General features: G+C 41.2%; 1 protein-coding gene across 1 annotated transcript in view; it reads left to right on the plus strand.

The window, feature by feature from the left end:
* Positions 1 to 15,717, plus strand: part of ZNF407 (zinc finger protein 407) — a 406,301-nt gene that overhangs the window by 235,056 nt on the left and 155,528 nt on the right. Inside the window, exon 5 of the mRNA XM_056854466.1 lies at positions 8,738 to 8,821. Coding sequence (XP_056710444.1) covers positions 8,738 to 8,821 — 84 coding nt within the window. The remainder of the gene's footprint in view (positions 1 to 8,737; positions 8,822 to 15,717) is intronic.

Raw genomic sequence — 15,717 nt, forward strand, 5'->3', positions numbered from 1 at the left:
CAATCCTTGAAGGAAAGTCTGTGAGAAAACGAAACTATTTGAGACACAGCGAGTAGGCCTGACAAAGAGAGCAATCATGTCCCCTCTCAACCTCCTCTTCTCCAGACTAAACATTCCCAACTCCCTCAGCCTTTCCTCACAGGGCTTGGTCTCCAGGCCCCTGATCATTCTCGTCGCTCTCCTCTGCACCCGCTCCATTCTGTCCACATCCTTTTTGAAGTGAAGTATCACATCCATATTGCGCTTTGTGTTAACACTAGGGGCTACACGGTGCAACTATAAAGAGACTGAGAAGGTCCTGCCCTCCTACGTCTCCACAGACACTCCTGTAGCTTTTCTTATCTATGAGAACTTCTAAGTTATCTCCACAAGCCAAAAAATCCTCACAATTATGAGATTTTAAGGGAGTGCTTTGATAGGGTGCTGTGCTGATTTCCAACATGGGCTCATGATAATCTTTCAAAATTGTAGGGGGATGTATGTTCTGCTTTGATCAAGAAAGGCTGTGAAATGTGGGGTTTCCTCCTAATATCCTACCCCTGCTCTCTCTCCGAAATAATCTTTAACATTATTTACATCTGCTTTCATGGTATTTTCTTAACTGAAGGGCTGTCTGTAAGGCAAATGATTCTAATATAAATAGAATGGTAGTGTGGCTGGAGCTAAACAATATTTTCAGATACTTAAACCTTTTGAATGATGTATATTTCATACAAAAGTTGTGAGCAACTCAACGTGTGAAGATTTGCATCACTTGATAAAGTTGATTCTAAAGGCAGGTTTAGAATAGTCATATTTGCATCTGGTATTTCTCAACACATCAGGAGAACTGACGGAGGGGGGAGGACATGAGAGACAAAATTTAGGTGGCCCAGGTTAACCTGGGAACCCATGCAGGTAAGTCATCTGATTTTGTTTTCATATGATGTTTGGGGTGGATCTGGGTGATGTGAAGGTGAAGCCCAGACTAGTGCATCTTTGTTTGGTAGCCCATGGAAGCTCTGCAACACAATTATCCTTAGGCACATGTGTACACAATCACATGGAGAAAATACCCTATGACCCAGTGGTACCTTTTGGAGCTACTGTGCCAGCAAAAATTACTGAAAAGTATACCCTTATACAGGTGGTCCCCACAGTATCCACACATTAATTCGATGTGGATGAAAACTGCTTGGAAGGCTCATGTACTTGGCCATGAGCTGCATAGAAGAAAGGGTGGTTATAAATTTAATCAATAAGCGAGGTACCATTCACACAGAGGCGAGAAATGCTGATAACTTCCATGTGAACATCTCCTAACTGAAGTATTAGTTGATGATACTAAAGAATCTCTCACTAATTACTGATCAACAGCATTAATTTTAAAGCTTCTACATTTAAATGTGCATATCAGTAAATATCAGTTTTACACCAATAGTTAGTATAGGCTTCACTACAGGTTACGAAAAGTTCATATCTATGCCTTTGAATTAAAAATAAAGATGTTACACATTAGAAGATCCCAGTGAAGGGCTTACGTTAGTTTAATAATCAGTCATTTATGAGAACTGAAACTAACATTTTCGGTACAAATACTTCAAATGCGGCCTGGCTCTTTAAGGATGATATTAAGTAGAACTGTAATTTGTAGCATCGTGAGAAGGGAGGGAAAGCTGACGATGATGTACCTGAGATTATATTTAAGCTCTTTAGCAAAACAGCATACGTAACTCATGGCTTTAAAAAGTGATCAGGCAAGGAGAAACACGGTCTTTAGATCAAAATTCGGTAGGCATTCCTTACGAAGATGAAACAGTGTTCTATTACATTGGGGGGGGGGGGGGAATATATTCCTGAAAAGATTTTCCACCAATTTTCTGAAAACGAAATGAGTTGTTGCTAGAAATTATAGGTTAAAAGTTCTTCCAAAGCAGTTTGTAGGAATCCTGGGCCTCCTTAGCTTCTTTGACAAGGGTGTTGACGATTTAAGGTCTCCAGCCTGCCCTGAGAGATCACTTATATCGAACAGCAGATGAAAAGCCAGTGCAGATGTAATTTATCGTCGGCGTTTCCTTCTAAAGAATAATTGTGGAGACTTGGTAAGATCAATAATATGGATTTTTGTTGTTAGGTCTTGTAGTCTGCACCATAATGAGAGATAGGGGACAGTGGCTGTTTTCTAATAGAAAATAAAGGATTGGTTTCCGTGTCTTTCTGCATTTGAATGCAAAATGGCACACTTGAAACTAATTCAAGTTGTTAAGAAAAGAACCATTTTCTATTACATTCCTGTTATCATATAAACATGGCATGTTAGATCAGCCCCCTGTACCGCCCAAATGATATATTGCCACTTAGATCCTCCTCAAAGTTTACAGGCTTTAACTTCTGGAGGGAAGAATGATAGAATTGTTAAAGGTATGGTTAAAAACCGTGTGCCCGGTTGTGTGTGGTCCAGCATTCATAATTGTATGTGGGACTGTATCTAACAACAGTTAAACATCTTTTACATGCCACAAACAAACAAATAGAAAACCCTCCAGTGAAATCCATGCGAAATTAACTCTAAAGCATGAAGGATATGACAAAATGATATGTTGAATTGAATAAGCATGATCCCTGTGCTTAAAATGTCTCTCAGCTCCAAACCCACTGGCCCATTCATGTGCCAGGAAGTGAAACCTAAAGGAATAACTGTTTGTGTTACAACATTTCTGAAACTTAAAAACTCAAAATCATTTTTACTTTTCAGTTATTCAGTAAAGACAATTTACAGATACTTCATTTAGGATCCATTTTTTGAGTTAAAACTACAGAGTTTGAAGATATATGATGGGTTCTATATTAAGTATGGTTCCTGTAAGAGATTCCCAACTGTTTAGTAAGCATGTTGTTGTTTGTCAATAGCCTGGTACTAAGAACAGAGTGGTTTGAGTCCAGAAGGAAAAGTTTGCAGAAAGAGATGTTGGAGCAGATCTTTCCATGCCTTCCCTTACCCCAGACAGCCTTTTATTTGATCTGAAAACCCTCTCAAGGGATAGGGAGACCCTATCATACATACACCATCTATAAATCTATTCATCAAGTGTGGGCAGATCTGCAGATACCGAAATCCACAGATTGGGCCCACACTGAGAGAAACAAGATTTTTCTCCAAACTTGGGTGATGCCCCAGGTTTGCATAAAAATCTTAAAAGTTTTAGAAAAAACATTTGGGGATTTAAATCTCACCCAAAACAAAAAAGTTATCTGGCAGGCGCAGATTACTTACATGCGCAGCTGACGCAGCAGTTCCTGAAGGCCCTATGAATGCCAGTGTGGTATAGTGGTTAGAGCTTCAGAGTATGGTCCGGGAGACCCAGGTTCGAATCCCCATCTTCCTGTGGAAGCTCACTTGGTAATTTTGGGCCAGTCACATACTTTCAGCTTAACTTACCTCACAGGGTTGTTGTGAGGATAAAAAGGAGGATAGAAGAATGATGTAAATTCTTTGGGTCCCCACTGTGGAGAAATTTGGGGTATAAACAAAGTAAATAAATAATAAATATAGCTGAAGTTGGGAGGCAGATAAAAAGTAGGTTGGTGAATGACTAAGAAAGGGAGAAGGAGGCAGGGAAAGGGGAGAAGATATGGGGGTTGTCAGGATGAGAAAAAGAGGAAATAGTGTAGGCAGAGGGATACAGGAGAAAGTGAGGGGCCATGCCACTGGTCTCGGAGTGGGCCTGGCCCAATGGCTGGAACCACACAACTGGGTCACAGTTTTTCTAGGTGGAGGCTGCTGGGGTTGGGGAGAGGGAAAGACAGGGGGCAGTTAAATGTAGGTTGGCTGTTGGCTGGGAAGGAGAGAAGGAAGCAGGAAAAGGGGAGAGGCTATGGGTGCTTTCAGGAAAGGGAAAGGGAAATAATGAAGGAAGGAAAAATAAGATACCTCCTGCAAGTTGTTGCGGGTTCCCCCTTGTATTTTCCCAGTGCTGATGCCTCTGTTCTCTGTAACCCTCAAACTTTACTTAGCCATACATAACTCTCTACATTAGCCGTATATTGCCGAGATAAATCTTAAAATGCAGGTATAAACATTACTAATCCATTAGCAGTATTTGTCTATCATAGCTCCCATTGCAAAGAATCTCTAGATTTTCCATGGGCTAAATTAGTTTGTATATGATTTGAAGTGTTTTGTTCTTGATGAGCAAATGGTGAGGACTATGGATACATTTACTGTTTCTTTGAAGGGATGGGTTGGGTTTTTTTTTTTTGTAGCATACTAGCATTTTAAGCTGGTTAGTGGTTACTATACTCTTTGCAGCTGCTCATCACTCTTGGCCATCAGTTATGCCTGAAAAAGATCTGTTCTTTATGTTGCTGCTGCCAGCAAGACATCACTAAGTGGTCTTAAATGTTACTTCTTAGAGGGGAACACTTGTGTTGGGCTAAGAGATGAAGACAGCGTTTCTCTTTCAGTGCTCTGAGTTTCTGCTATTGAAGGATAGCAGGAGCTGAAAGGAAAACTCAGTGCTTGGCACTATTGGGAATAAATTACGAAGGGCTAAGGAATAGGGAAAGGGCAGGTCAAGGCATCCCTTGTCTGAACTCCCAATGTGAAACATGACTAGCTGAGCAGAAATGGCTTTGTTAATACCCAGAAACAAGGATTGACTTGGGGATGGGGGACAATGGCAAGGTGTGGAAAGTGACCAGTGTGTGCATGTGGAGGAGGTGAAGACAGACCTGTTGGAATTCAGGAAGACCTAGGACAACTTAGATAGATGAGAAAGTCTCCAGAACATGGGTAGACGATAGGGCATCAGTTCAATATTGTTCCCTGGCTGCAAAAATGTAAAAGACCACCCCTGGTTGCCATGTTTCATACCTCTTTAAGGTACACTCACATGTACATACGTAAGTGCCATCAAGTGTGGCTTTGTACATTAGGAAAGGGTAAGATTGTGGATTTGTATGTTAGAAAAAAGTATGATTGTAAGGAAATTTTGGATGATAAACGTGATGGTTCTGAGGAAAGTGTCTGGGTGAGAATAATGGACGGACCAATGGTATTGTGGTTGCAGTTTGTGACAGACTGCCTAATCAGGGAGGAGGATGCTCTCCTCTTGGGGAAACTGGCCAGTGTGTCTAAACCACATTTTAGAGCGGCTATGGGTGATTTCAATCTCTCTGATGTTTGTTGGGAGATTTATTCTGCCAAGAGTCCAGGCTCATGTAATTTCTTGATTTGTTTGCAGGATAACTTCCTCTTTCAAAAGGTAGAAGAGACAACTATTTTAGATTAGATTTTAACTAACAGGGAAGAGCTGGTAGATGTGGCTAGAGTGGTGGGCGTGTTAGGGGGAAGTGATCATATGTTGATATTAAGAATGTTTTTAGTTGAACATGTATGTTGGATTTTAGTGGGGCTGATTTTAGTAAATTTAGAGAGATGATGGGAAGGATTCCGTGGGGAAGAGTGTTGGATTGGAAAGGGGCAAGTGATGGTTGGGTTCTTTTAAAATGTGAATTGTTGTGGGCTCAATCTACTGCTGTTCCAACAAGAAACATGGTAGGAGATCCAAGAACCAATGTAGACGAACAGAGAGCTCTATGGTGAGTTGAAGAAAAAAAATTATGTTTAGGAAATGGAAGGAGGGGCATATTACCAAGGAACAGTACCTACTGGTTGCTAGGGAGGTTGTTAGGGGAGGCCAAAGCTCAGAATGAGCTAGCATTGGCCAGGGAAGCTCAATAATAAGAAAGGTTTGGTTTTTTGGTTATGTGAGGAGTAAACAGCAGGTGAAGGAGGTGATAGGTCCACTATTGGGTGAAAATGGAGAAACTCTGATGGAGCATAAAGCAAAGGCAGAGAGGCTTAATGCCTATTTTACATCAATCTTCTCCCTGAAGGAGAATAGAGGCCCAGTTGGGGGCAGTGGTGTGCAGGATTCAGGTTTACAAGTGAGTATAAATACAGAGGTCATTCCGAAGTATCTGGATGCTTTGGATGGGAATAAGCCACCTGGGCTGGATGGTGTTCACCCAAGAGAGTTCAAAAACTATCTGAGGATCTGGCACAGCCTTTATCCATTACGTTCATGGCTTCTTGGAGGATGGGTGATATGCCAGATGTTGGACAAGAGTGAATGTTGTCCTGATTTTTCTAAAGCGGAGGAAGGATGATCCAGGGAACTATAGGCCAGTTAGTTAGTTTAGCCTCTGTCCCAAGGGAAATCTTTGAGCGGGTTTTACAAGGGCTGATTCGTAAACATCTAGAGGATAGCTTGGTAATAAGGAGTAGTCACCATGGATTTGTCCCTAATAGGTCTTGTCAGACTGAACTCTTTTCCTTTTTTGATCAGGTGACAAGTTTGGTAGGTCGTGGGGTTGCCATGGATATTGTATATTTGGATTTTAGTAAAGCATTTGATAAGGTTCCCCATGATTGTTTGATAGGTTAATTGGAGGGCTGTGGATTCGATTTTAGGATGGTTAGGTGGATAAGGTATTGCTTGGATAATCACATCTAAAGAGTGGTAATTAATGGCTCCTTGACTGCTTGCGGGGTAATAGCTAGTGGGGTGCCACAGGGCTTGGTTTTGGGCCTGATGCTTTTTAACATTTTTATCTTGATGAGGGTGTGAGGGGACTACTCATTAAATATGCAGATGAGACCAAATTAGGTAGAATAGCGAACAATCCAGAAGATAGAGATAAAATACAGTCAGACTTGAGTACACTGGAAAAAATGAGCAGATGTGATTTAATAGAAATAAATTTAATAGAATTTAATAGAAATAAATTTAATTTAATAGAATTTAATAGAAATAAATATAAGGTTTTGTATCTGGGTAGTAAAAATGTTATGCACACATACCAGTAGGTTGTGTGACTGGGATCTTGGGGTTTTGGTGGACTGCAAATTGAGGATGCATAGCCGCGTTGATGCAGTAGCAAAGAAAGCAAATTCGATATTAGGATGTATCAACAGATGTATAGAGTCTAGGACACAAAGTTTGATAGTACCACTATATACTGCATTGGCCAGACCCCATTTAGAGTATTGTGTCCTATTCTGGAGGCCTTTTTATAGGAAGGACATAGAAACTTTAGGGCAGGTGCAGAGGAGGGGATTAAGAAAAACTTTAACAATAAGGGCAATTCAGTGGTAGGAATCAGTTGGCCAGGAATGTTGTGGGTTCTCCCTCTTTGGAGCTGTTTAAACAGATAATGGATGATCATTTGCCAGGGATGCTTTAGGTCATCCTGCACAGTATTTAGGCCTCTTCCAACTTTTTGATCCTATGATTCTATAAGCCACAACCGATTTATGGCAACCCCAGCAAGGGGCTTTCAAGGTAAGTGAGAACCAGAGGTGGTTTGCCAATGCCTTCCTCTGTAGAGCCTTCCTTGGTTGTCTCCATTGCAAGTACCGACCCTGCTTAGCTTCCAGGGTGTGACGAGTCCAGGGTATACCACGCTGCCTTCCCTCCCACACACATACTAACTTATTTATTCGTTTAAAAGATATAAATTCTACCTCTCAACTTCAAATGGCTTTTGAGGCAGCTGGCAAAATGGCTGACGAGGATTCAGCAAACTGAAGCAGCTGCCCAGAGGCGATAAATGTCTGCACTTAACCCCAGTAGTATTCTGTCGTCTGTAAACTATCTTCCTTGTGAGGAGAAGGTGTAAAGCAAATGTTGCTGTTTATCTGAAATATTTTCTCAGTTCCTTCAATTCCTTCTAATTGGTATCTGGGTAGGAGGGTACAATTTGTCTCCAAATGAGCAAAATGACTCATTTGTGTTTTAAAGCGGTATTATAATTTCACTGGCTTTCTCCAAGGTTAGTATTATCATTCTGTAATACCCTCCTTCGTTGGTCTTGTGGGATGAATCTGCCTCACATGCCTGGGCTTTACTGACTAAAAATGCTACTGTAGAATGATATACTGCCTTTATAAACTGCAAAAGGCAAAATTTTCTCTGGAATAAAACTATAAGTGTACATTTACACACTTTTAACAAGTAGCACGCCTGCCAAATCTATCTTTTAATGGTTTCAGAGGCTTAGAATAAAGACATATCGTTAAAGACGAACAATGCAAGTGTGACTTCAATTTCTCTAGTAATCCCCAGACTTGTTTTTCGCTGTTATGAAAGTTTTAGAAACATAAACACTGTTGAGCTGCTGTTGGTACTGAATAAAGTAGGTTTTTATTGCTGCCTATTCTGTATTCGTGGAAAATAATTTTAATTCCTACAGTTTACTGAGAGGTTCTTGAGGAGGGTTGTGATCAAATCAGTTAAAATTCATTCCGCGTCTTTATTTTGTTGGTAAATCCAATATATTTTTTATTTAAGCAGAACCAGATATATACACTGTATATTAACTTTTCCAGGCAGTCTTTGCTCAACACAGAAAGGCCAGATGTATGGGAATTGTAAAAAATCAGGATATGCATAAAAACTGTTCAAGTGCATAAAGCAGCCCCATCTGGAAGACATCTAACAGAAATGAAGTTGTACAAAACCATTCCATTGATAATAAAGCTAATTTTTATGGGTCTGACAAGTATGTAATTATGTTCAGTGGTGCTTTTCAGATTTTATCACAGTCAATAAACCGCAGTGGTAATTTCATTCCCATTTGACATATTTACATGGAAACATTTGATTGGAGGAATTAGTAACCCTGAAAGCCTTGATAGATATGTTTTAATGATCTGTGACCTCCGCAGTCCCTCATCTGTTTATTGTTGCAACAGGCGAGAAGTCATTCCTATGTGACCTCTGTGGCTTTGCTGGCGGGACACGTCATGCCCTCACCAAGCATCGGAGGCAACACACAGGTTAGTTGAGCTGTCTTTTTACCCTTTGGTATTTTCTCTGCAGCAAAGGACTGTCATCCAGGCTGGGGAATAAAGCAAATCATAGAGCACATTACAGTCCAGGAAGTGTATCCGTTTGCTGTTTGTTTTTGCTTTTTCCATTTACAAATTGGTGCTTCTAGGATCTGCGTCAAGCGCTGTTATTCATGAATGTGAAGATTCCCCCCCAAAAAAGGCAAAACATTGAATAGCAGGTGTTTGAAAATTAATAAGGATGCAAGGTTTTGTTTTCAAGGCCAAGGAGACTGTGCATTCTGTGGTGAAAATTAGGGCTTTTTCTTAAAGCCGTGACCATTGTTTTCAAGAGAGACTTTTTCCATTTTCATTTTGCAGATTTGAAATTATTTGTTTTGTATAGTAGCACTTGGGATATATCCCCAAAGTTTTTTTTTTTAATTGCTAAAATAAATTAAACTTTGTGCTGGCAATTTATAATTCCTTTAATATTAATACCGTTAAAACGGGGGGTGCTTCTGAAGAGAAATGGTAAACATATTAAACATTTGTGAAATACATTTTCTGTTAATTGTTTTAACACAGATTTTATAGTTATTGTGCAATCCTCTGAAGAGTTCCACTCTTCTAAGCCCATTGAGGTAAATGGGTTTACAGGGGCTTAACAGTTTAGGATTGCTCTGTTAGTCTCTTAGGTTTTGCAGAAAAACAGAGAGGTGTTGCTAATGGATACTGAATGCAGTTCTGTTTGTCTCTCATCGTGTACCCATTCCTGATTCAGGATGCTAGCTGTCATTGAGCGTTTTTTCCCCTTTGGTAATTAGTATCCGTTCATATCCTTTCTTGGGAACTATTTGCAGCTCCGATGAGAGGTTAGTCAACCGAGCATATTTGGAGAAGAGTCAAACGTTCTCACAAGGAATTTAGAATTGTGCAGCTTCTGTTATAAACTTGCATATGGTCGAAACCTGTTGTCTTCTTATAAGACTAAGGCCTCTGAAACGATGGTTGTAATTTACGGGGGAAATACTACACAGAAGGTAAAGGGAGGTATTTGTACGTGTCAGCCTCTGTCGTGATAACAGCACGGAAGTGTTGCCCAGCATATTACAGAATATCTGAAAATTGGTAAGTCTAGGTGGTCTGCAGCTATAATAAAATAATCGATCAAGCTAGCTCCCCTATATCTGAAAAAGGTAAAGTCCCTTTTCCCATCAATTCCTTTTTGTTCATTCAGAATGACCAACCCTCTTTGGATAGAAAATTCGAATAACTTAAGATCTGCAGCATTGACTTATCTTTTGAATATCTGTTATATAGATAACGAGGAATAGATTCTTCAGGTTGGTCCCCTAAGCATACTGCTCTCCCATCCTTATTTCTGCCCTAGATGTTTGTGTGTGACCACAGAGCCTCCCAGTATCCAGTTATATGCTATGCCAAGACCCACTACCGTGTGCACTCAGCTATACATTTTACTGTGCAGCAACACCACAAGTATATAGAGTGGCTAATGCTCTTCCCATGTGCCAACCGATCTCAGGTTGCTGTGTTGAAAGGCTTTTATGGCTTTTGAACATCATCTCCACAAACAGTATCAATGGAAAATAGTCCCTTTGTTTAATCTGTTATTGCTTGCTCATTGAGTCCCTCTCATTCAGAAATGAAAAGGAAGATCAGCTGGTGGCCTCTTGGTACGGCTGGACTGTGTGTTCACCTAAATAACCACTACATAGCAAATCAATGTAGTCCTGCGCTGGGGCCAGTATGAAGTAGAGGACTGAATGTTGGTTGGGTTTTGGATGTTGGAAAGGGAGATCCCGAGGCCATACTTCAGCCATTCAGATCATTGTGTGGCCTTGGGTAAGTTAGGGGATGTGAAAGACCCCTGCCTGAGACCCTGGAGAGTCGCTGCTGGTCTGGGTAGACAATACTGACTTCGATGGACCAAGGGTCTGATTCAGTATAGGGCAGCTTCATGTGTTCATCTCTCACTGGGTTGTTGTAGGGGGTTGATGATGTGAACTTTATAAAGCATTTTGTATCCTGACCGGCGGTATTAAAAATAATCAACAGTGTGAATGTGATATTTTGCATGAACAAGAAGCAGGCCTGAGAAGAAGGGGAAAAACCAGGTACATGGATATATAGTGAGATGTGAAATGAAAGGCACATTAAGAGCTGTTCCACATTTGACATTGTGTATTCCAAAGTAAGTATTGGAGTGCAAAATAAGAGTGCTGCACCAACTGTGGACACCTACATTGATGTATAGGTACAAGTCCCTTTAATGTTAATAGCCTGGTCTTTTTTTTTTCCAGTTGCTGCACCCATAAGGAATGCATGTGCCCTTCAAGTGCATTTCTATATTTGGTTCTCAGTTATCTACTGGGGTAGAAATGCATTCAGTTCTTTGGATCACTTCATACATTAAATTATTTTTAAAGAAAAGTAAAATATTGTGGAGGGGAAAATGCGATAATGTTCAAAGTTAGGAGTGTGTTGGGGGCAGCTTGACTACAAGGTCTGTGAACTCAGGGTTGGTTCACGCACACATGAATATCACTTGCTTTCCTCTCCACTTGCCTACTGAATTTGAAGCTGAATTTGTCAACCAACTGCAGTGAAAGGCTTTGTTTTTCTCTTGGTTTGCAGGGATCTAGGCCTCCCAAGCAGTAGGTAAACATGCAGCACCCACTGAGGCTGCTGCTGCAGGGCTGGATAGCCCAGGTGCTCAAGGAGCACTGGTGAGGCTACTGGCCTGTCTTGGCTGGACCAGGTATCACCCATATGCCTGATGGTCTAGCAAGGACAAGCACGTCCTGGGAGACAGGGGCATTCCTTTACCATTGAGTCCATCTGGTCCACTGGTGGAGAGGACAGGGACAGGGACAGTGTGGCTTGGAGGAAGAACCGGTGCGGGCCAGTTAATCAGGGTAGCAGGGAGGGAAAGTTCTGCTTGGCATGGGATACTCCTTTTTCTGGTGGAGGATTAAGGAGGGCCCTGAAACAGCCATGGAGGAAGTGGTTGGCCCAGTTGCAAGGGAGCTGAGTACAACAGGGGAAGGAGAAACAGGTGAGCAACCCTATCCTTGGGCTGCAGCAATGAAATGTAAAAAAAAATGTATCTACTAGCAGAGAAAGGTCAGTTTCTTGGCAGGCTGTGAAATATGATAAAGTTTTCCAGTTAGCCAGGGTGACAAAAAAGCCCTTGTGTTATTAACCTCAATTGTTCAAATCATGAGTAAGCCCTTTAAAACATGTGATGTAAAAATCATGAGATTTGAAAGCATAATAAATGTGGTGTGTTTTACATTTTCTTTCTTGTTTCTTTCTGAGTCTCAAATTGTGCATCCCACTTCTCATATTTTCTGTCATTTCCAACAGGTATGAGAACTCAGAACTTTGTTATTCTTTTACAATTTAATGTATCTGCTATTGTCCTGTTCTAGAGAATATCTGGGGACTTTTTAAAAAGGTTGAAATAGAGGAAGGAGCATTCAGTAAGATTCCAGGTGTGCAGTTGTCTTTTACTCCTCCTTCATCTAAGGGATGCCTCATGTAAATTAATTTCCTACATGGTTATCACCTCCAAACAGAAAATTGCATGTGCTACCCAAGTACCTATCATGTATGATGAGCACACATGTATCTCTTTTACTGTACATGCACTGCAGACATCTCCTCTCATGTGGGAGACTGTTTCACTGTCTTTTGGACCCAACAAAATACTACTGGTTTTTAACTACATCTCCCAGCTCCAACTTGTCCTATGCATCATCAGTGACGTGGAGCCCACCCTGGACAATGAGATTTGTATGACACAGTCCTTGGGTGGTAGGCCTTTCATTGCATGGAGACAATCTCACAAGAAAAGCAGCTTCTTATCAACAACAGTGGGCACCCAGCAAAGACACAGACCCAGTGATAAAACCCTGCAACAAACCTGTTACCAACTTTGCCCCTAAATCTACTCCGGCAATAATTTTGTAGGGCCTGATAACATCAGCTGTCCCATCTTGAGCCCATCCGTTTGCTTATCCTCATTGTCTGTCAACAGATGTCCTTCTGCTGTTTTCATAGGGCAAACAGGTCAGTCTGTCTGCAAAGGAATAGATTCAGACAAATCTGACATTAAAAATGGCACCATTCAGAATCTAATGGGAAAATCTCCCAGAAGACAGTTGGTTTCAAAGTCACCATTCTCCAACAAAAAGAACTTCAAAGGGAAACTTCAGCATGAACCTGCTGGATTAGAATTTATCAGGAATACCACTCCTCACCCTGGATGTAACAAGGATTTGGGATTCCACAGCCTTTAGAGGTGTTGATTCGCTTAACAAAACTAGGGAAATTATGTTTCCCTTTGAACTTCCTGTCTTGCACGACCTTGACAGGGCCAGAGTCTCATTATTACTTCGACATTAACTTTATACTATATGGCACAAACAATCAGCGATGATTCTTTCACAGAAAAATTACCCATGTCTTCTTAGTTCCTTCACAGCACAGAACAGATACACCTTCCACTGTGTTGAGTATACTTAGGTGACCCCACAATATTGTTGTTTAGTACGTTGCTTTACAGCAGTGCCAAGCAATGTGATTTTTTCTTCTTCTTGTGCATTTCACTTCTCTCTTCCACATCCCTCTTTTTCGACATGGCCTTCCTTGTGCACAGAGCGCCCAAGCCATTTGTGCTCAGGTTTGAAGGAGGATAGGTATCAAAAGTAGTCTAAATGGCTTAAATAATTCCCTGCTGCAACACAAGCTGTCTGTGGGGTTGACACAAAATGTCTACTGATCCAAGATTTACTTTTATCACCTGTCACAGACCCTTGATTCAAGGGGAAGAGAGCCAATCCTCACATGCAGTTTAGGAATCTTGGGCAGCTAAATAAGCCTTCCCACCCCCCTCAGCCTGGAGGCATCAGGTAGATTGATATCCACTAGGAGAGCTTTTCCTGTCTGACAGATGTTTGACAATGGGGGAGCATTGACTTGGATGTTGAGGACTCTCTGATTGTTTTGCTGATTGTTTTTTTTTTATTCTTTCTTTCCACACACTGTGAGCCAGTGTAACTATTTAAAAGAGTTACTTTGAAAGTAGAAAGATATGAAATTTCTGCTTTTGATCTTGGGCTCCGCTGATGTGCACAATTTTGTTTAGTATTAGATTATCTGAAGGAAACCTACTTGAAACAAGAGCATTACCATATTTTGTTACTGTAGTGATGGAAGAAGAGGATGTGTATATTATTAGAAGTTTAGTTGGGCAGGCACAAATTCTAGTCTATGGTTATTGAAGTTGTTAGTAAAAGTGTGCACAGGGAGTTGCATAAGAAACTTCCTTAAGAGAAAAGCATCCAAGTTGCTAAAGGTCTACATGACCCTAACATCTGGTAGTTAAGATGCACTTCCTTCTGAATTAAGTTGGGCCCATTCTTCACTCTTAGCCCCCCAAATTTACCTTTAGGCATAGAACCAAATGGTTTGGCATTGTGTCTGCACCATACCCCACATATGTGAGGTCAGAGATTCCTGACATGAATAGCCAATTGTGGAAATCATAATTATTCGATTGTATGAATTTTAGTTGATTGATTAAATTTGCATATGACTAAAACTGGGGGGGGGGGAATCCCCGATTTCTTGGTTGGTTGGTTGGTTTTAGATGATGCATGTATATATCATAGCAGGTGCCATTTTGGAAGGGGCATTCATTTTTGTGTGTGAGAGGACAGGGAATGCCACTTTGAAAGCGGTGTCTGCTTTCCATTTTTATAAATTCTCAATTGAGCAAAAAAAATTTAATCTATTAATCTAAATGGTTGGAGCGCTAGTTCCAATGGACAAATCTATTCCAGCTGTTGCTAGAGATTTGCTCGAAGGAACAAAGCAGGATATCATTAACCTCTGCAAGGACATCCATCCGTACATAACAAATCTTTCATATTTGCATCACCAAAAGCTGCCTTGTTTGATCCATTTTGGATGATGATTTTTTTAACTTCCACGCTCACTTGTTAACACTTAAGTTTTTCATTATTTCCAAAGAAAGGCATTAGCTGCCATTTCTGACTACAGCAATTAATTGTGGGAAGCATATTGGTAGCTGCCCTGGAATCACCTTTGCAGATAATTTTAACTTTGTCCAATGCCCCTTTCACTGTGATTTTATTGTGAAATAATGCCATATTTATAAGATACGTATTTCATTCACTTCACGATATTCTGTTCGTACTTTGTGTACTTAAGAGCCGTGAGAAGAGCTCTGATGGGCCAGACCAGTGATTCACCTAGTCCAGCATCCTGTCTCACATAGTGGCCAGCCAGTTACTGTCATGAGTCAGCCTGCAGAGACCTCCTCTGACGAAGGGGAATTAGAAGTTAGAACAGAGGGACATCCTCAGGCAGAAGTCCCACAGGAACAACCACAGGGACTACAGCCTGCCAGAATAGAGGAACAGCCAAAGTCAGGAGATGACTCACCATGCCTGCAGCCTCCCGTTGGACCTGACACCTTGCAACATGCAGTGTCTCCAGAGGCCTCACCAAGGCCACTGGAGCACAGAAGAAAACAGATCCGTCTTGCAATTCAGCAGAGACGGCTGAGTGCTAGACTGAAGGCTTTACAGAGGAACCTCCCCAGTAGCAGTGATGATGAAGAGCAGGGCTGAAGCACCACCTATGAACTCAGCCTCATCAGCATCAGCTGGCTCTGGTACAGCAGCAGGGGAAGGGATTTAAGCCATCAGTTCGGCTTGGCTGTTGTGCAAGCAACTTGTCACCAACCTCTTTGTGTATCGGTCTTGTTTCCCTGCTATCCTTTGGATTCCTGGTATCCTGACTTCTTGGACTGGCTTTGACTAATGCCTTGGACTTCCCTTGCTGGTATTGAG

The sequence above is a fragment of the Euleptes europaea genome, chromosome 8 (assembly GCF_029931775.1).
Source record: "Euleptes europaea isolate rEulEur1 chromosome 8, rEulEur1.hap1, whole genome shotgun sequence".
Taxonomy (NCBI): Eukaryota; Metazoa; Chordata; class Lepidosauria; order Squamata; family Sphaerodactylidae; genus Euleptes; species Euleptes europaea.